The following is a 20926-nucleotide window of genomic DNA, read 5'->3' as shown; positions in this document are numbered from 1 at the left end:
CAACTGGCTTTGAAGGATTGCCCAGGGTGTCAGCTACCATTTATAGCTGGCTTTTAAGGTCTGGCAGGGATACCAGGAGTGGGTGGGATGGCCTTGTTGACAGGTCCAGGGGAGGATCAGTCATGGCATGGTGCAAAATGCACACATTAAACTCATAATGCAAGCCAAATTGAGCCACAATTATAGATCAGTGTATTTAGAACCTGAGTGGAATTTTCCAGGAGAAGTCAGGGCCAGAGAACCGTGTACAAGTCAACAAAAATCTGTTAATTCTTGGGTATCAGAGGCTTTGGGAAATAAAGAGAATAATTGCAAAAGAGGAGTTGATATATGTACTTCTAAAGATCTTCTGAGACAAAGGAGCTGGCTTTGTGACTGTCCGACTGGAAGTGCAGACACAGTCTCATAGTCAAGCTGGGGGAGCCAGAGATCTCAGACCCTTTGCGGATCCTGCATTGCCACTAAGCTGTCACACCCACTCTCTCCGGAGTGCAGTCAAGGTGACCTTCATGTGCTTACCGTATGCCAGACGTTGTGCTAAGCACTTTTATGCCTCATCTAAGCTCAGGGAAACCCTCTGGGGTAATTTCTATGATTCCATTTCATACATGAGGCCACTGAGGGTCACAGAAGTGAAGTCAATTGTCAATGTCATCAATGTCATACAGGTAGCACTTAGTGGATCTGGAACTTGAACACCAAAGCCTGTGTGATTGATCATTTAATGGTGGCCACCTGCTTTTTTTTTTTTTTTTTTTTTTTTTTTTTGACAAGCAGAGTGGACAGTGAGAGAGAGACAGAGAGAAACGTCTTCCTTTTTCCGTTGGTTCACCCCCCAGTGGCCGCTGTGGCCAGCACGCGGTGGCCGGTGCACTGCGCTGATCCGAAGCCAGGAGCCAGGTGCTTCTCCTGGTCTCCCATGTGGGTGCAGGGCCCAAGCACTTGGACCATCCTCCACTGCACTCCCTGGCCACAGCAGAGAGCTGGACTGGAAGAGGAGCAACCAGGACAGACTCTGGTGCCCTGACTGGGACTAGAACCCAGGGTGCTGGCGCCGCAGGAGGAGGATTAGCCTAGTGAGCCTCAGCACCGGCCTGGCCACCTGCTTTTAACCCTTCACTCTCTCAGCTACCAACTTGGATTACCTGTTTTTCCATATATGTCTTGAATGTCTGCAATTGTCCTGTTAGCTGGTACACTGGGCCTTGTTATTGTCAAACATCATTGTTTTAAACCAGGTAATGTAGGCAAATGCACAACACCGAGACACAGAGGATATTCAAGCAGTTCTCCCAGTCACCCAGTTTCCTTACTGTACACAAAGCCTAGAAGCTGTTCATATTTTTTCTTGATATCCTTGACCTGTCTCACAGATAGGATTGTTGGATTTTCTTCCTATGGCTATACAGAAGCTTTTAAGATATTAGAGAAGTTTGTCCTATGACTGTGATAGAGATTGAAAGTATTTCTTCCCAGTTTCTCATTTGCTTTTTGAATTTGTGGTTTTTTCCAATGGAGAAATGTTATGGTAGTCAAATTTATCAATTTTTAAATTTTATGGTTTCTGTGATATATCATTCTTAGACAGCTATTCCTTGCTCCAAGATTACAAAACAGTTTCATACATTTTCTTCTATTATTATTTTGCTTTTGATTCTTCTGGAAATTTTTTATGTAATGTGTGAGCTATGGACCTAACTTAAGTTTTCCCCAAGACAACCATCCAATTATTCCAGCATTTATTGAATAGTGTCATTCCCTGCTGATCTGAAATATCATATTTATTCTACACAGGATTTCTAGAAACAGTTAGGTATATTATAAGCTTCCTATTTCTTGATCTGTCTCTTGATGCAAAATTTTAAATTATAGCAGCTTAATATCATTTCTAATAATGGGAGAGCCAGTCCATTCCTCTTTTTTTTTTCAGAACTCTCTATTCTTTTCCTGCTTGTTTATTTTTTCACACGTATTTCAAAGTCAATTCGTCTAACCCTCCCCTAAATTGGTTGGTTGTTTTCCTATCTGAACTACGTTGCATTTTCAGATTAATTTAGGGAGAAATGGTGGTTTTATGATGATGTGCCTTTCTGCTGCTGTTCCTTGGTGTCCTTTAGTAATGTTAATTTTTTCAAAAAGAATTTTCAGACATCTTGTTACATTTATTGGTGGATAATTCATCATTTTACTGCTATTAAATTTTTTATTTTTCCCATATTTCTTAACTGGATGTTGTTTTGACAATTATTTAAAAAATCCCCATTATGGCTATTTTGGAAATCTTCATACCTGATTTGACTTGGGTTCCAGTGTCTGCCCCAGCTTACAGGTAAGCCCAGACCTCTTGAGAAGGAGATGGCCTCTGGGCGTCTGGTAACGGGAATGCCCTGTCCACATAATGAAACACCTTGAAAATGGGTGTGATGGGCATTAAAACACATTGATGATGCTATATGTGTCATAAACAATGCAAATCTGTATCAATTTAATTCCTTTCAATCCATGTAAGATGTCCACAGTAAGGTAGAAGATGACAAGTTAAAGCAAACATTGCTTCAATCTGATACCCCTTTGGGTAGACTTATTCTTGGTGTCTTTACAATTGATCACCTCGAGGAAACTGAGGTAGTATCAATATCATACTTTCTAAAGGTGTGACACTATCTTCTCCTCAAGTCATGAAAGGCAATCCAGTGTCTAGTGTCCTCCCTGAAACATGGAATTTTGGGCCCCCTAAAAGATCCTTCTAACTGCCAGCCAATACTGTGATTAATCAATGCTTATTAATATCCTCATCCATCACTAATATTTAATAAGCACTTGCTGTATGTGTGCCATCTCATTCTAGGAGTTAGGACAGAGAAATGAATACATTCATACTTCCCACCCTAATGGAGTCCATGGTCCAGTGTGCGGGGGGAATTTAGGCAGAGTCACTCTAATGCACTGGGATAAATAATCAATAGAGCTGCCTTAAACATGCTCTGGGAATCCAGAGAATGGGACTGTGAAGAGATGAGAGTATTGATTGAGTTGTTCCTTGAAAGACAGGGAGTAGTTAGCTAGACTGGCAAGTGTAACAGACAATGCTAGTACCCTGGCATTCTCTTGTTGAGAACTGGCTCTGGGGCAGGCTCGTCATGGGCTCTTGCACAGGGAGTTACCACTTCCAGGAGCTGTATCCGACCAACCTTGAGTGATACTTGGTGAGTATTTGGTGAGTAAATGCCCTCACTTTCTCAACCCTTGGGTGGAACATCTCCAATATACGTTCTGCAATATCTTCCAGGGTTCTTCAGTGGGCTTGGGCCTCAGTTTCCCAGAGTGATCTCCTGCTCACTGATGTACCTTTTCCTGCCATGCCCCCATTGCTGCTTCCTGCAATTGCCTCTTGAGAAAACTGCACTCAGATCCTCGTCTCAGGATCTGCTTCGAGAAACTGACCCTGACACAGCAGAGCGCTGGCGGAGTGTACTCCAGGAGGAAACGGCGTCAGTAATGGCACACAGGTGTGACAGAGAGAGCTTGCCTTGTTGGTGAACAAACAGAAGTGGAGTATGGCTGAAGAGCAGCTCAAAGAAGGCTAGGAGACGAGCTAGAAAGTAAGTGTGGAGAATCATAAATGCCTTGGCCAAAAGTGGCTGTACCCTCCAGGGAGGACGGACAGTGGGATCAGAATGGAATTTTTAAAAAGTCCCTCAGGCGGTTTGGTCCTGCGTGCGTGGGGAGCCAGGAGAGAGAGGATCTTTTCCGCTTACGCGTTCTTTTGCCCAAGGCAGGGGCTCCAAGCTCCTGCTCCGCGGAGCTCTGAGGCTCAGGCCCGGTCTCAGCAGGCCACCTGCCTTCCTGCTGAGCCTGGAGCTGCCTTCCTCACCTGCCAGGCTGAGCTGTTGCTGGGCTGCAGCCACAGTTGCTGGGGGGGTGGGCGGAGCTCGGTCAGCCCACAGCCCGCACAGGCTGTTTGTTTCCAGGCCTGGCGCTCTAACTCTCCCCATTGGCTGCACAGACGGAATTTTCCTATCTGCAGCTGTGCTTTCCCACTCATCACTTGCCTGTCTCCACTCTGGGTGCAGAGCTCATCTGACGCTTCCTATTCAAGCAGTCATTGATATTCCTGTCTCGTTGGCTACTGTCAATGGGGGAATAGGGAGACATTTGCAGAGGAGGCTGGGCAAGGACCAGGTGCTTTTCCTGTCTGCCTGGATACAGAGATTTTTTTTGAGCAGGTTTTTATAAGCACTCTGTGCCTTGTTTTCTTTTCCTTATGTCTTCACTTTTATTCTGTTCTCTCTCTCTCTCCCCTCCCTCCCTCCCTCTTCCTCTTTCTCTCTTTTCCTTTCTCCCTTCCTTACTCTTTCCAGGCCTTAGACTAAGCATTCAAGATTCAGAAATGACTCAGACAAAATTTCTGCCTCAGACAGATCCAAGTCTAATGGGGCAAGCAGAACAGGACCCAGTAATTACAACATCATGTGCTGAGTACCATGATTGACTTGTTTATGATTTTTTTAAAAAAAATCTTCTGGTGAATGAAAAAAGAAAAAAATGAATGCAGGCCAGGGCACAGAGGAGAGAGGCACAGTCAGGAAGGCTTCACAGAGGTGGTGGTGCCAGAGCTGCACTAGGAAGGGTTGGGATAATCATGAACACCTGCTGGTTACCAGGCCCTTTAAGCTTGAATTCTCAAGATACCATGAGGTAGATAGTCTTGAATTACAGAGGAAGAAAGCCTTAGGGAGGTTAGAAAAACTGCCCAAGACTGTAAAGCTGTGGGTGGTTCTGTCAGGACCCCACAGCAGCTCTGCCCACCACACAGCCTGTGGTTATGGCAGCCCACCGAGCTGCAGGGCGTGGGGAACCATATCCGAAGCAGAGCGAACAGGCACACTCGAGATGACACAGGGGCTGATTCCCTGGGACCCTTGGCTGCCATGCTCTGTAATCTCCAGCGTTTTCCAAGCACTCACTGTGTCCTGTTGGAAAAGCAAGTGGCCAGTGAGTGTTCAATTCTTCCTCCGAAAATCGGTAATTAGGGCTTGAATCTCAGCTCTTCTGTAACAGGCTATGCGACCTTGAGGAAGTCTCCTTCACTCTCTGAGCCTGTTTCTTCATATGTTTAATGAGAGTATGAGTCCGACGTGGTAGAAGTGATGTAAGAATTCAGGACAATGTATGGAGCCATCATTGCTATGGATCTGTTCAAGGTGACTTTAGGATACCCAGGTCTGGCTCAGGATGGAGGGGTTGGATGAATCATCAGGCAGGGGGACTTTTAGATAATTGGATGGGGGATGCCTTTCATTCGCCAAGAAATGAGGGTATTGGCAGACAGCCTACAGCTAGCCTGCTTCGAATGGACCAGATGCTATTTTGGAGATGAGAAAAGACATTTTCTTGACACTGGCAGTGGAGGGAGAAGAGAAAACCAGGAAATAGGAATACTAGCTCACTCCTTATCAGAAACAGGGGGCAAGCCAACCAGCCAGAGTATCTTTGGCTTCTCCCATACAAATTTTCAGGTAGCACCTCCTGCAAATGTGCAGGGGAAGGTGGGAAGGGATGGAGAGAAAGTGCTGATGGGCTCTCAGGCAGAATCGTACTCATTAAGACCAGAGTCAGGTGCAAGACCTTGGATTAAGAGTCTGTTATCCCAGATCCCTGGAGCTGGCTGTTTTCAAGAGAAGAAGAAACAGGGCCATCTGCTCAGAGCTGGCCCTGGCACTAAGGAACATTTCCCTGGGGATGGCCGTGCAGGAAGTCACACCATGTGATGTCACTGGGAAGCAGTGGAGGATAATTTTTTTTCTCAACGTTCAGATATTGTAAGGGCAAAGTTAGGATTTGTTCATTTTTATTTTGCAACTTACTAACAGGTTGCCCATCATCCCCTGCTTCAGACTTGTGAAAATGATTCCCACCTCACAGGGCTGTTGCCAGAATTAAACGAGAGAGCAAATGGATAGCATCTGTCACAGTGCTTAGAACACAGACCATGCTCAATAAAGTGGCAACTACTATGACATGCCATTTCATCAGTGAAGAAGAGGAAGACACCTCCTTGTCATTTTAATCCAAATTTGTAGATTACCCCTGGAGATCTTGTGATCATTCCTTCAAAACAGAATCTTCACATAGAACCTCCAGGGTTACCCCAGCTTCTTCATTTTACATATGAGGAGGAAACTTGAGACTCAAAATAAAATTGGCTTCAAAATATTACACAGCTACTTGTGTTAGGTTATTAAGTGATGACACAGGGATTCAAATAGCTCTGTCTCCAAATAGATTGTATTTCATTATTTTTCTTTCTTTAAAATAATTTCTATCATGAATACAAGAGTATTTATGCAATTTTTTATCATAGGCATTTCCATGAACTTTCTGAAGACATCACATATGCATCGATTTCAAAGATGTTTTTGCAACAAAGTAAACTTATCTTCTAATTCCATTCCCATGAACTTTGAAGTACCCTCCTATATACCTACCATGTACCAAACTTGGTATTGGGCAATATTTACACATAATCTCATTTAATTTGCTTCAACAAGTTTCCAAAGGATAATTCGTCTCACTCTCCATTTAAGTAAACCAAGTCTTATTAGCGAAATGGCATGATAATTGCCTGGCTAACAACTGGCTGAGGCAGGGGATTAAATCCACGAGAGTCTGACTCAAAAGATCTCATTGGCCCCCAGTCTGCAAAGTCAGAGGTTTCCCACTGACTCTGGCTGCTCATTCATTGGCATCTTGTGAGTATATCCTCCTACCACCTGGAAGTCACCAGAAACTATCCCAGCAGTGGAGGGAAGGCTGGCCTTCCGCACCGACTTGGAACAGCAGCTCAGCACTGTCCCTGGGTGGGTCGGATGCTAAGTAGAAGGAATGCTTCACTCATCCTTGAAGCAGTGTGAGGGTGCTGCTGGCAAACAACCTCTGATAAGCACTCTGAGTTTCCCAGGCAGGGGAAACTCTGTGCTGCTCATGTGTGTGTGACAGAGATGCGCCTCCATTGCCATGGCAACAACCAAGACACTGGCAATCCTGCAAGAGGCCAGAGCTGCTCTGTGCGGAGCTGTGGCCCTAGCTGGGTGGGAATAGGAGTGGGGTCTGTTGGGGGAAGGGGTGTTTCGTTAGCTGGATTCTTCTTGCTTGAAGCCAGCTTGTTCCTTGGTCAGGATTGTTTACAAAGGCTCCTTGCTATACCAAATCTCCGATGTCTGCAGGGCTCTGTGTAAAGGGAGATGGCAGGGAAGCTCACCCAGGGAATCCAGAAGGGCATGCTATTTCTTGTAAGGCTTCTGGTAAATGTGTTTACTGGGCAAGCGGATGATGGATGGCCCCTTTCTTAGGGGCCTGTCTGTATATCCTAACGGGGAATCTCACGGGCTTTGCAGACAGCCAGCCTGCAGCGCTTTAGTTCTAACATCTTATGTTAGTTGGTGTAACTTCTCCAAGTCTACATTGCTTCACTGGTAGAAAGGGAATATTTAACATCTCCCTTGTGGGGGATTAACTAAGATAACACATGGGCAGTTTCTGGCATGCGCTCGGCATTTAATCAGTTGTAGCTACAACTATGTCCCCAATAATGCTGTCAGTGAAGTGTAGACTTGGTAAGGAGACCATCTTTGACTTCCTTAATTCGGGGCAAATCTGGAATTACGTGTCACTCCCCCTGAAACCATCTGCCAGGGTTCAGACGTTTGCACCCCAGATCGGGCCCCTGAATTCCCTGGCTCAGCCTGGTGACATCAGCTGCTTGTTTCTCCCTGTGGGGCTCTGCCAAGAGAACCTCACAACAGTAGACCTTGGGGATCACCTAGCTCAGCTCCCTCTGCCTCATCTTCCAGGCCAGGAAATGGAAACTTGGAGGAGAGAAAGGTGAAGTGTCTTGTTCAAGGTCACCCATGAGTTGAAGTGGTTGTTGTGTTTATTTTAGCAGGTGTGACTAAGTCTGAGAGGTGCTACAAGAGGGTTGACCTCAAGACTGCCTGGGTTTTCTTGAGTGTTTAATATTGGAATAATCGTATGTGGGAGAGTCCTTTTTTTTTTTTTTTTTGTAATTTAGTTGCAGAGCTGGAGAGCTCGGTGGTTTCTTGGGAGTGAGAAATATTCAGAGCTAACATTTGCACAGTGCTTTCCAGCTTATAAAATATACTCACATATTCAGTCTTATTTAGTCCTCCCAATAGTCCTTCAAGGTAGTTATGACAATCATCACCAGTCTTTCACACATGAGCAAACTGAGGCTAAACGTGACCTGCTCAATGCTACACAGTTAACAACAGACAGATTCAAGAAATGAATGTGTATTTGTGTGACTCCTAATTACAGCAAACTGGCCCAGCCGTTATAGCCAGCTTGGGGAATTTAATACTGGGGGCAAAGCTGTCCTCTGCTGATCGTGTACAGAGGTAGAGGAGGAAGGCATCTTCAGGGCTGGCACTAGTCAAGATTGGAGATGATTAGCTCTTGTCACTGAGCTCTCCAAAATGAAGGGTAACAAGATGGTGTGGAAGCTGACGATGATACCTCTTCTGGTAAAGCTTGGTACTTTCAAAGTGCCTCCGGAGAGGCCCAAGGCAGGGAGACATTATCATCCCCTATTCGCACATGAGGCCGGGAGACCTGAACAACTGATGGAAAATCATTAAGCCGATTAGTGACAGAGCTGGAGTAGGATACACAATTTCTGAATCTCAATCTTCTGACTTCTACTGAGAGCAGGTAAATCTGAATGGGGTCCTGATCTTGAGAAGTGAGCAAGAGTCATGGATGGCATAATTTCATCAAACTTCCTTGTTTGGGAGTAAACTCTCAGACAGCAAGCATTTTGCCAAGTAGCTGAGTGCACCCGGTTTTCCTCTAAGATAGGTTTTTGAGCTCTGCCTACAGAAACACTTCAATCACTACTCAGTCATGTACTGAGCCTTTTTCCCCGTGAGCTTTCTCTGTTGCACTGTTGTTCAGGGGGAGAGAGAGAAATCAGAGAGGCGGTAAAGCATTTAAATTGGTTTCTGATTTTAGCAGAGTTCTTTCATCTGCAGTCACCAGATGCCTACTTGAGTTTACAGTTCAGTGGGAAGGTGAAGATTACACAAGGAAGGACCTCAAAGAGTCCTGGGCTTCTGGAACTGGACGAGACCTCTGCATTTCTGACATTTGGCTTAGAGGTCACTGAGGGGTCAAGAAAAGTGAGAGAGACCTCCTCTGCTGATTGCTCTGGGACAGACACCTTGTACCTGAAGATGGGAAAAACTGGTTGACATCTGAGGGAGATAGCCAGAAAAGGCTCTAGCTGTGCCAGAGTTTTATAGTTTGTAGAATTTCCTGACTCTAAATCCAGTTTTCTCGTGAATTCCATGTAAGAGGTAGGTCAAATGATAGTACTGTATTCTACCTGCATCTGCAACCTTGGTCCACAGGTAAGGGTAAAGAAACTCATTAAAACACAAGCTCATTTACAATCAGGTGCAGGATGCACAAGCGCTCCGTAGCAAGGGCTCACTGGGACATGGACAGTATCAGTTTAAGCAGAGGTGACTTACAGTTGTGTAACTAGTCAGGAACTTCTGTCACATGCAACTGATTAATGACCACCTACGCCCAGTTATAAGTAGTTTGTCCTTCCATAATAATATCCTTATTTGGCATAAAACAATGTAATAAGTTAACATAATATTTGATAAATACTCTTCATAGTCTTCTGGGTCTCCATCGCTTCAATGAAGGAATCTGAAATGAAGTAGTTCTCTGGGAACCTCCTGCTCTAGTCCCATGATTGGGATACTTACTGTGTGTCACACAGCATACTCGTATCAGGCTCTGTAGATCATTCTGAGAGCAGCAGAAGGCACAGTTCCTCACATTGAGGTGCTTGCAATCTAAAGAGAGAAGATTGATAGACATTAACAACATAAACATATACAGTAGTCCTCTCTTATCCATGGGGGGATATGTGCCAAGACCCCCCAATGGATGCCTGAAATCCTATAAATATTATGTTTTTCCTATAGTTACATACATACTGCTTATATAAATTAGTCACAGTAAGAGATTAACAACAGTGGTAATAAAACAATTATACCAATATACTGTAAAAATGTATATGAATCTAGCATCTCTCTCTTTCTCAAGATCTTTAGTGGGCATATTTTAGCAACCTCAGCACACAATTTTTTTTTATTTCCTATTGAGAACTTTCTTTTAAAAAAAGATTTATTTATTTATTTGAAAGACAGAGTTACAGAGAGAGAAGAGAGGCAGAAAGAAAGAGAGAGAGAGGTCTTCCAACTGCTGGTTCACTCCCCAATTGGCCGCAATGGCCGGAGCTGCGCTGATCTAAAGCCAGGAGCCAGGAGCTTCTTCCGGGTCTCCCACGCAGGTGCAGGGTCCAAAGGATTTGGGCCATCTTCTACTACTTTCCAAGGCCACAGCAGAGAGCCGGATCGGAACTGGAGCAGCTGGGTCTGGAACCAGCGCCTATATGGGATGCCAGCACTTCTGGTCAAGGCGTTAACCTGCTGAGCCACAGCCTGGCCCCAGGGAACTTTCACCTTTTCACTTAAGGAAAGCATTTTGTTGCTTCACTTTGGTATATCTGAGTTGCCAATATCACTACTCTTGAGCTTTAAGTAAAATGAAGGTTACTTGAATATAAACACTATATAACATAATAGTCAATCTGATAAATGAGATAGCCACTAAGTCACCAGAGGGGAGGTAGCATACACATCATGGATACATTGGACAAATGGGGATGATCCATGCTTTGGGCAGGGCAGAGAGAGATGGCATGTGTTCATCATGCTACTGAAAATGTCACGCAATGGAAAACTTATGAGTGTTTCTGGAATTTTCCATTTATTATTTTCATACTGCTTTGACTACTGGCAACTGCACTGTGGAAAGTGAACCCCTAGATGGAGGGGTGCTACTGTACACATCTATAGTCTCTCAGAGCCCCCCTACAAATAATGGAGTGCATACTACAGGCCAAGTGCTATGCAAAGGCTCGACACAAAGATTTTTCTTCAAGGAGTGGATCTCTATTTCTCATCATCCCAGCCTGCTTGTCTCTGCTCTTGTTATCTAGGTTGCCTTCTCCACTCTTTCTGGCCTGTCTGAATTCCACTCATTTTGTAAGGTGTCGACCATACCTGCTTCTTCCTCTGGCTCCTTTAATAGTCATTGCCCACTCCGCCTCTGGTCACTCACTGAGTGCTATGGCTGATTGTGTGTTCACATGCTTATAAGCTGTTTTCTTGGATTAAGAACTTGGGTTTTATTCATTCTTGAATCTCATTCATCCTAGTCCCTAGCATAATGGCTTGCATGTTTTAGGCACACAAAGCATGTTTGTTAACTGGTTAATTTAAAAAATATTATGCATACACCACAAGATGAATGATAGCAGGAATTACTTGGAGGTATATACATATATGTAAATATATGTAAAATTTCTCAATTATCCAAAAAGTGAGAATGACAGTAGAGACACCTGCCTTTATAAGACTCTTTGATTCTTAAAAAAAAAATACTTCTAGGAAGGACATTAAAGAAATTAGGTTTGATTAAGTAATTAGTGACTTCCAGTTTTATTCTCCAATAAGCATAAGGACTGAGTCGGGTAAGTTGTGCAAATTCTCAAACAACCGAGTCCTTACTAAATGCCAGGAATTGTACTTGGTGTTGGGGTGTAAAGATGACTAAGACAATCCTGTCCTCAAAAAGCTTATATTTTAGCCACCAGACTCTTGATTTCCTCAGAGGCTATAATAAAGCCAAGCACAGGATGTGAGACATTTGGCCCACCCTGAAGGACTGAGGGAAGGCTTTCTCCATGCCTTCTCTGCCCGAATGCTTTCCCCACTCTTGTACTCATGAACTCCTACAGATGCCTCAAGACCCTCCTCATTCGTCACTTTCTCTGAGAGGCCTTTCCTAAGCCTCCTGGCAGAATCAATCCTTCCCTCGTTGGTGCTCCTACACCAACCTGCCCAACTGCACTGCAGCGTTTCTCTTGTCTTTTTGTGATTCATTGTTCCTCTGCCGATGATTCTACGCGGCTCTCACAGATTGTGGACCCTTCCCATTCATAGTGATCTTTCCAGTTCCTCCCATTGATCCTGGGATGGACATGACAGATGGGACGGCCCCCACATTATCAGGGTTGATTGGAGACCTCTCTGATACCACTTGTTCAAGACCTGGATTGTGCAGGTCTAGCTGAGTGCTACCTGGATGGAAGAAGCAAGGTCTGCCTGCCAGTATTAGTGACAAGGCTCTCAGTGACTCCATTCAGTACAGCAAGGACTTACTGAGAACCAATTCAAATAAAAAAATTCAAGCACCACTAGCGCAATGCCTACTGTGTTGCCAGTTGCATGATGTCATTTATACTCCACGTAACAACTCTGCAAAGTGTTATTTATCCCCTGAGGCAAGGAGGCTCACAGGCTAGCTTGTCCAAGGTCAGGTACAACCCAGGTGGTATGACTGCCAAGTGTGAGGGTACCTCATCAGTTCACGAAAAATGGAACTAAAAGATGTTCATTTTGGTGCAAACAATTATAAAGGGTCTTCCAAAAGTTTATGAAAAAATGCATATTATGAAAAAACCATGCGTGGATTTCAAAATCGCTGTGCATAAAAATAAACTCATCTTTCAGTTTGCTTTTCCACAAACTTTTGGAAGTACCCTTGTATATCTGTTGTGTTCTGCCGCCAGACAAGACAGAGGTTAAAGGCTAGCTCATGGGCGGTGACCACAAAGGTGCAAGGGTCCCAGGAGATGGAGGGAGTGCACAGGGGAGGGCAGCAGTCAGAACTCTTCACGGAGGTCAAGGCAGGGCTGAGCAGCGAGCGAAATGGATCCAAGCAGAAAGAAAGATCTTGGCGATGCCCTTGGCACGGCATTGGCTGCGTCACGCATGACAGAGAAGCAACCACACGCAGGGCAGGGGCGCGTCGGACGGCTTTCTCGGAGGGATGCCCGGGGTCTCATCCTTCTGGGGTCTCCGCTCTGTGCTCACTGAGGAGGGGGGAGAAGTGCGTGCGCGCGCTTAGGGGAGCCACGCAGGAACTGCAGGCGCCGAAAACGCACCCCGCACCTCCATCTAGTCCCAGGGGCGGGAAGCTGTTTCTCCGCCTTCCTCCCCAAGGTGGGGGGCAGCCTGTTCTTGGCCCCTTGCAGTCGGGGGCCCTAGTCCTGGGGAGGGGGTGTCTTCCTCCCTCGGCTCCGAGGAAGCGGTGGTTTTCTGTCTCGTCACAGGCGCGCGTGCGAGCGGGGGCGAGTACGCGTGCCTCCCTCACCTGAGGGCCGGGGAGATGGCACCGTTCTCCCGTCTCCCTCTCGCTACCCTGCGCGGACGCCCGCGCGCGGGGGCTGGCTCCCTTCTCACCCCAGCATAGGTGGCTGACACTTCTTCCCTCCAAGGAGTGGGGGCCGCTGCCCCTGCCTCCATCGCGGCTAGGACTGCACCCTTCACCCTGAAAGCTGGTGGGGACTCTAGGCTCCCACCCACTCCCGACGAGGTCACGTTCAGCTTGCGGGGCGGCGGGGCTTCCCTTCCCCTCCCCCGAGTCCCTAGAGCCGGGAGGCGGCGGCCAGGTGGCCCCAGGCGCCGGCTCCGAGGCGGGGGCGGCGCCGGCTCTGCGGCGCGGGGCGGGGCGACCCGTGGCCCCGCCCCCGGCCCCGCCCGCTCCCTGGCGCCCGAGCCTCGCGCAGCCGGGCTCCCCCGGCCCAGTCCGCCCGCCGCCGCTGTCTGCTGGGCCAGCGCGACGCGGACCGGGTCTCGGCCGCCGCCGCCGCCGCCGCCGCTTTGAGCTTCGGCCCTCGGCCTCCCTCAGAGCCGCCCGGCCCCGTCGCCTCGCGCGCCCCCAGCCCCTCAAGCCAGATGATGAACTTCCTGCGGCGCCGGCTGTCGGACAGCAGCTTCATAGCCAACCTGCCCAATGGCTACATGACCGACCTGCAGCGGCCCGAGCCCCAGCAGCCGCCGCCGCCGCCGCCCCCCGGCCCGGCCGCGGCCTCGGGCTCGTCGGCGCCCCCGGCCGCGTCGCCGGGCCCCGAGCGGAGGCCCCCTCCCGCCCAGGCGCCCGCGCCGCAGCCCGCGCCGCAGCCCGCGCCGGCGCCGTCGGTGGGCAGCAGCTTCTTCAGCTCGCTGTCCCAAGCCGTGAAGCAGACGGCCGCCTCGGCGGGCCTGGTGGACGCGCCCGCGCCCGCGCCCGCGGCCGCCAGGAAGGCCAAGGTGCTGCTGGTCGTCGACGAGCCGCACACCGACTGGTAGGTGGCGGGGCGGCCCTCGCGCGGGGCTCCGGGGGCTTGTCGGGGGGCGGCTGCAGGCAGGGAAGAGCGCGGTGCCGGGTCGCCCCCGGGAAGCCCTTACGACGCGGGAATGAGAGGAGGGAGCGAGGGAGATGCGGGATGCCGGCGGGCGCGAGTGCGTGTGCCGGGACGAGGGACGGCGGGAGAGGGGGAATCTGAGGTAAAACAGTTCCCGTCTCGCCTCAGATCTCCAGGTCGCACCCAGGAAGGAGCTGCTTCATGCAACAGGGGAGAATCTTCGGAAGTAGTTTGTACTGGGGTGCGGGAGGGGCATCCTTGGCCGAAATGCGGAAAGGCCGAGGTGACAGTGGTCCCAGATGACCCAAGGGACGGTCACTAAAGGCCCACAGCGAAGGGCCCCGATGGTGAGGCGCGGTGTGAGTTTGGAGTGGAAATTTGGTGTTGGGGGCTGTGCTCTCCGGACCCCCGCGGGTCGGATTCCGGATGGGGTCGCCCAGGTGCCCACCGGCTGGCTCGCCCTGCATAGCCCAAGGCTGTATTTTGTGCTGCGGGGGGAGGGGGGAGTTGTGTGTGTGTGTGAGTGTGTGTGAGTGTGTGTGTGTGGTGCTGATGGTGGTGGAAGTGATGGTGGCTTTTTCCAGGTGGAGACGACGACCCAGGTATGGTGCAAGGGGCGCAAATGGAGATCTGCTTTCACCCAGTGGATGGAAACTTCAGATCCCACCCTCACCACCGCCCCCCCCCCCCCTTAAAAAAGGGATATGTGGCATTTTTCCAACAGTGCTGAAGGCTGGGGGAAATGTTAGCTGTTGGTGGTAAAAGCTTGGATGAGGGGGTCCGTTTCAGGCTAAGACCGATTTTGGTTGATGTCGCTGGAAGTTAACCCAGGGCATGATGGGGTGGGGGGTTTGACTGGAGAAGGGCTTGAAGAAATGAAGACGGACACTTGATCTTCAGGAATATGAAAAAGGGCCTTTTTTTGTTTTGTTTTGCTTCTCACAGGAGTGAGGTTGGGGACCGGACCCAACAGGGAGGCACAGAGGGCCCATGAGGCTGTTTATCTCCATTTCCTCTTTGGGCTGCTTCCCAGCTTTTTCTCTATCATTTTCTCACTGGGAGCCCCAGAGGGAGGGTTGCAGAGACAGAGGGTGTGGGCAGCGGCATGGACAGGGTGGAAGTGAGATGTGAATGTGGGGATGCCTTCCTGCTGGCAGCCGCTGTCACCAGTCTGCATAGTTGTTTGGATGCCTTGTTTGGTTTATTTTTTCTCTTGAAGGCACATACAAGAAGGCAGTGGGGGAAATAGAAGAGAATATGACAGGCCATTGACAGCCCCCTTAGGAGAATCGCTGTAACTCAGTTCAAATCAACAAGTGCTCATTAAGGGAGAAGGGAAGGGAACCAAACTGTGTTGAACATCTGTTATACACCAAACCGTACTGGGTGCTCACAATAGGTTATCTCATTGAATTCTCACCACATAACTGAGGCTTTGAAAAGGTAAGTACTGTTTTCATACAGCCAGCGAATGGTAGAATCAGGGTTTGAATTTAGGCCCCATTTGAGTTCACTGTTCCCACTCCACTATATCACCTCACTATTATTATATTACTGGCCATTTTAATAATATGCTTCCTGTAGGGGCTAGGCAGTGTCGGGGGGGCTTTTAGAGAATCACTCCAATTTGGGAGATAGATTGACTGCATGAAACATTTAACAAAAGGAAATCTAGAATTATTGCTGGGCACTTGTGTTTCAGTCATTCAGTGAATGGGGTGTTTGGTGAGAGCCAGTGTTACTGGAGAAGGCTTAACGCAGGTGAATCTCCAAAGAAAGGCCAGGAAGAGGGAAGAAATGAGAACGATGTTGTTTGATTTTTCTGTGCAAGAATCTGACCTTTATGCACCTTGTCTTGATCTCCCATCCTGTTGAAGGCATTTGTTTCGGGTATAATTGCTAGTTAGGTATCTAAAGGTAGGTAGATACTCATTTGTATGGTTATGGTGAGGCTGCTGTAGGTTTCTGTTTATAAATGCCTCAGTGGCTTGAGATTTGAAAGTCTCCTTGGATAGTATTATTTTCTAGAAAGACAGACTTGCATAAACCAGAGAATTTGCCTTGCCCTGGAGACTAGAATTCTAATGGAAGTAATAGAAGCTACTTTTTATGTGCTTACTCCCAACTGTTTTCTGGTTTTCTCTGAAGTAACAACATTAATTTATTAGAACTCATAAGCCTCATTTGAGTGCAGTGCTTGACAGCAGTTTTGTGCCTCTGTTTCTGTGCTTAATAGCAATTTCCAGAATTTCAGAGTTTGTCTTCCAACATAGTTCTAAATTTGTTGTAAACATCTCAGTTAAATATTGGTGAGTGCTTTTATTGAAAGATCTCTTTGAATTAAGGAGCAGGTGCTTGCTTACGACAGGTACCATAATTTACAAAGGTGGTTTTTGCTCTGAAGGCTTATTTTAGTAAATACCTAGATGGTATTCACTGAGGAGGTAGCATATGAAGGAGCTAAAGAAGTTCTTGGAAAAGTAGAATTTAAAGATGGCGGGGGGGGGGGGCTGGGACCAGCGCTGTGGCGTAGTGGGTAAAGCCACCACCTACAGTGCTGGCATCCCGTCTGGGTGCTGGTTTGAGTCCAGGCTGCTCCACTTCTGATCCAGCTGTCTGCTATGGCCTGGGAAAGCTGTAGAAGATGGCCCAAGTGCTTGGGCCTCTGCACCGGCATGGGAGACCCAGAAGAAGCTCTAGGCTCCTGGCTTTGGATCAGTGCAGCTCTGGCCCTTGTGGCCAACTGGGGAGTGAACAAGCAAATGGAAGACCTCTCTCTCTTTGTTTCTCTCTCTGTCTCTCTCTCTTCTCTCTATGTAACTCTTTCAAATAAATAAATAAATGTTTTTTAAAAAAGAAAGATAATGGTGGGTAGAGAGCAGGCATTTAACCTAGCAGTTAAGACGCCTGAATCCTGTATCAGAGTACCTGGGTTTGATATTTATATCTGGCTTCTGACTTCAGCTTCATGCAGTTCGTACTCTGGAAGGCAGCAGTGATGGTTCAAGTGACTGGGCTCCTGCTACGCACATGGAAGACTTGGATTGATTGTTCAGCTTTAGGCTTTGGCATGGTGTAGGTCTAGCTGTTGCATGCATTTGGGACTCAAACAGTGCATGGCAGCTCTCTCCCTTGCTGTTTCTCTCTTTCTGTCGCTCAAGTAAATATGTCATTAGAAATGTTAAATGTGCGTTTTCTGTGAAATTTCTGAAACCACCTCATACATGTCCAGTATCATTATCCTGTGCTTGAGTAGGAAGGCAGAGTGTAGTCTCCCAGAATGTTGGTTCCATCTGATTTATAGAATACTAAAATAAAGAGGGCTTTAACAACCATTTAAATAATTGGAGATTTAAAAGAGTGCTTAAAACAGGTGACATCTCAGAGCATCCTTAGTACACAGCAGAGTCCTTTGAATCTTTACCAGTATAATTGCAAGCAGCAGAATTTGTAGACTTTACCACTGACCAGGTTGATGGGAAAACTGGAAGTTTTTCTTTCTTTAACTTGAAATGTTTTCATTGGTTGCTGAGATCTTTAGACTAATGGCATACTAAAAGATCATTGAAAAATTTATTTGTGCTACACAAAAAATGTAATCAAGCTCATTATATACTTCATTAATATTATTAATGTTAGTTTTTATGTTGCCATGCCTTTTAAGGGTTGTAATAAATTTGAAGTGCATCTTTCACATTTATGATCTTTGTGCCTAAACAAAGAACAGATGGCATTTGAGTGTGTCTGTTTCTTCGGTATATTACATTCTCACTGGTTAAAAGGTAAGTTTTCTCTCAGATTCTTCCTTCCCTCCATTCTAGAAATTCTGACTCCAATGACAAAGAGAGCTTTTCATCGTGGGACTTCTCAGTTTTAATTTGAAATTCTGTACAGCAAAGGCACTCTTGATTATTTAGAGGTTGCAGATATGAATAGTCAACAGGTGTTAACTGGGCATCTTCTTTTTTAGGGTATATTTGTTGTGAATCAATGAGGCCTAGCATCTGTCTTTTAGGATCTAACTGTCCAGTGGGGAGGTAAATTTATATTTTTGAAAAAAGGTGATTACAAATTACCTTTTGTATTCAAAGTATGGTCCTTGAGCCAAAGTATTGATATCAACCAGTAGCTTTGTGAACTATAGTATCTTAGGTCCCACCTCATGCCTGTGGAATCATAATTTGCATTTGAGCAAAACCCCCAAATGATTCATAATCACATTAAATTTGAGTTGTGATGAACAAATGGATATGTGATTGGTGCTATAGGTGAGACAACACCACCAACTACTGTTATTTATTGACCAATTACTACATGAGAGGTCTTCAAAAGTTGATAGAAAAATGCATATTATGAAAAAGCTACACATGGTTTTCAAATTTTCTGTACCCAAATTATCTTTAAAAAAAAAGATTTATTTACTTGACAGGCAGAGTTATAGAGAGGTAGATGCAGAGAGAGAGAGAGTGAGAGAGAGGGGTTTCTGTCTGGTTATTCACTCCCCAAATGGCCGCAAAGACTGGAGCTGACCCAATCCAAAGCCAGGAACCTGGAGTTTCTCTTGGTCTCCTATGCAGGAACAGGGGCCAAGGACTTGGACCATCTTTTACTGCTTTCCGAGGCCATAGCAGAGAGCTGGATCAGAAGTGGAGCAGCCAGGACTCTAACTGGTGCTCATATGGGATGACCCCAATTATTTTTTAATTCTGTTTTCTACAGACTTTTTGAAGTACCCTTGTATGCAGATGTTGTACTATTCTCTTTACAAATCTCATTTAATCTTTCTAACACCAATGTAGTATAGAAATTTGTTTTAAAGATTTATTTATTTATTCAAAAGGCAATTACAGAGAGAGGAAGTGTCAGGGAGAGAGACAAAGAGGCAGAGAGTGAGAGAGTGAGAGAGAGTGTTTGTTCTTCCATTCACTGGTTCACTCCCCAAATGGCCACAGTGGCTGGGATTGGGCTAGGCTGAAGTCTGGAGCCCATATGGGATGCTGGCATTGCAAGTGATAGTTAACCTACTGTACCACAACATTGGACCCAGTTTAGCAGTAGAAAGAGATAGATGTGGCTAGAGAGGGAATGGAAGGCTCCACTGAAGAAGTAACAGCTAAACTAAGCTTTGAAGAGTTTGAATCAGAAGATGCAGACATTGTCTATTGGGATCTTGCAGTCCAGTAGGGAGATGACAGGTATTTAAACATGATTGTAATACAGGTGATAATTAGTATGCATAAAGTGCTATCAGAACACAGATATGAATTATATTGGAGAATGAAAATGTGGTTAGAAATGTTTTATAAAAATGTGTTACCATCTAGTACTTTTTATTTATTTATTTAGTTGAAAAGCAGAGTTACAGAAAGGCAGAGGCAGAGACAGATCTTCTATCCACTGATTCACTTCCCAAATGGCTGCAATGGCCTGAGTTGGGCTGATCCAAAGCCAGGAGCCAGGAGCTTCTTCTAGATCTCCCATGTGGGTGCAGGGGCCAAGCACTTGGACCATCTTCCACTGCTTTCCCAGGCACATTACCAGGGAGCTGGATCAGAAGTGGAGCAGCTGAGACTTGGAGCAGCTTTCCCTGCTGTGCCACAGTGCTGACCCTAATGATACAATTTTTGAGTCATTTCTTTCCAAAACTTTAGCTCTGTAATTTTTTTCTACGTGGTAAGTCTTTGAAAGAAGAGACAGATGTCTATAAGTGACTAAACATTTCCTTGAATGATAAATTTGCCTTTGACTACTCCATTAGGTACCTCCTTACAATATTGGTACCATGTGGTATTGTGAGGAAAAAATGCTAAATCTTGTTATGTCTCCTGTGTGTGTCTTCATCAACAATGGAAGTTGGAAACTTGTGGTTGGGTTCCTCTCTTCCCAATAAACCTGAGCACATTTGTATACATATTTTGAATTGTTGGTGAATGGTATTTCTTGATCCTGCCCTGTGCACAGTTTATACAACATGTTCTTACCTGTCATCTCATTTTATCTTTGCGATGATCCTGAGCGTTGGGTAGAATAACCATTTCATAGAACAGACTCAGAAAAGTAGTGAGTTGCTGGAAATTATGTAGCTACTAAGGTCAAGTATCTGGATCTGAACTTAGATTAATTGATCTGCAAAAAAAAATGCCACATTTTCTGGCAGAAGAATTAGGTGATGGTTTTCTTTTTCTTATAAAAAGATTGTTTCTCTTGCAAAAATCTTCACCATATGATTAATTTAAATAGCAAACATCCCACTGCTTTTGAAAATTCTCAGTTTACAAAACTCGATAGGCTAACATTTTTTAAAGTTACTTTTTTAAAATATGAATATAGCCACTGCAGTTTTCTAATTCTTCTCATTGGTATATTGTATCTTCTCCTTTACTGTTATCTTTTTTTTTTTCGAGATTTATTTATTTATTTGAGAGATAGAGTTACAGACAGAGAGAGAGGGAGAGACAGAGAGAAAGGTCTTCCATCCACTGGTTCACTCCCCATATGGCTGCAACAGCTAGAGCTGAGCCAGTCCAAAGCCAGGAGCTTCTTCTGGGGCTCAAGCATTTAGGCCGCCTTCTACTG

At 46.2% G+C, this 20926-nt stretch overlaps 1 protein-coding gene across 2 annotated transcripts in view; it reads left to right on the top strand.

Moving 5' to 3' along the window:
* The first annotated feature begins 13716 nt into the window (after positions 1–13716).
* The window catches only part of SYN2 (synapsin II), a 197292-nt gene continuing 190082 nt past the window's right edge, over positions 13717–20926 (top strand). Inside the window, exon 1 of one of the 2 annotated variants that reach the window (XM_051851718.2) lies at positions 13717–14290. In XM_051851718.2, coding sequence (XP_051707678.1) covers positions 13902–14290 — 389 coding nt within the window. In that variant the 5' untranslated portion in view covers positions 13717–13901. The remainder of the gene's footprint in view (positions 14291–20926) is intronic. The other variant, XM_051851719.2, reaches the window with a different exon arrangement.

Source organism: Oryctolagus cuniculus, chromosome 10 (assembly GCF_964237555.1).
Source record: "Oryctolagus cuniculus chromosome 10, mOryCun1.1, whole genome shotgun sequence".
In the NCBI taxonomy this organism is placed as follows: Eukaryota; Metazoa; Chordata; class Mammalia; order Lagomorpha; family Leporidae; genus Oryctolagus; species Oryctolagus cuniculus.
This window is presented reverse-complemented; position numbering and strand designations above follow the sequence as displayed.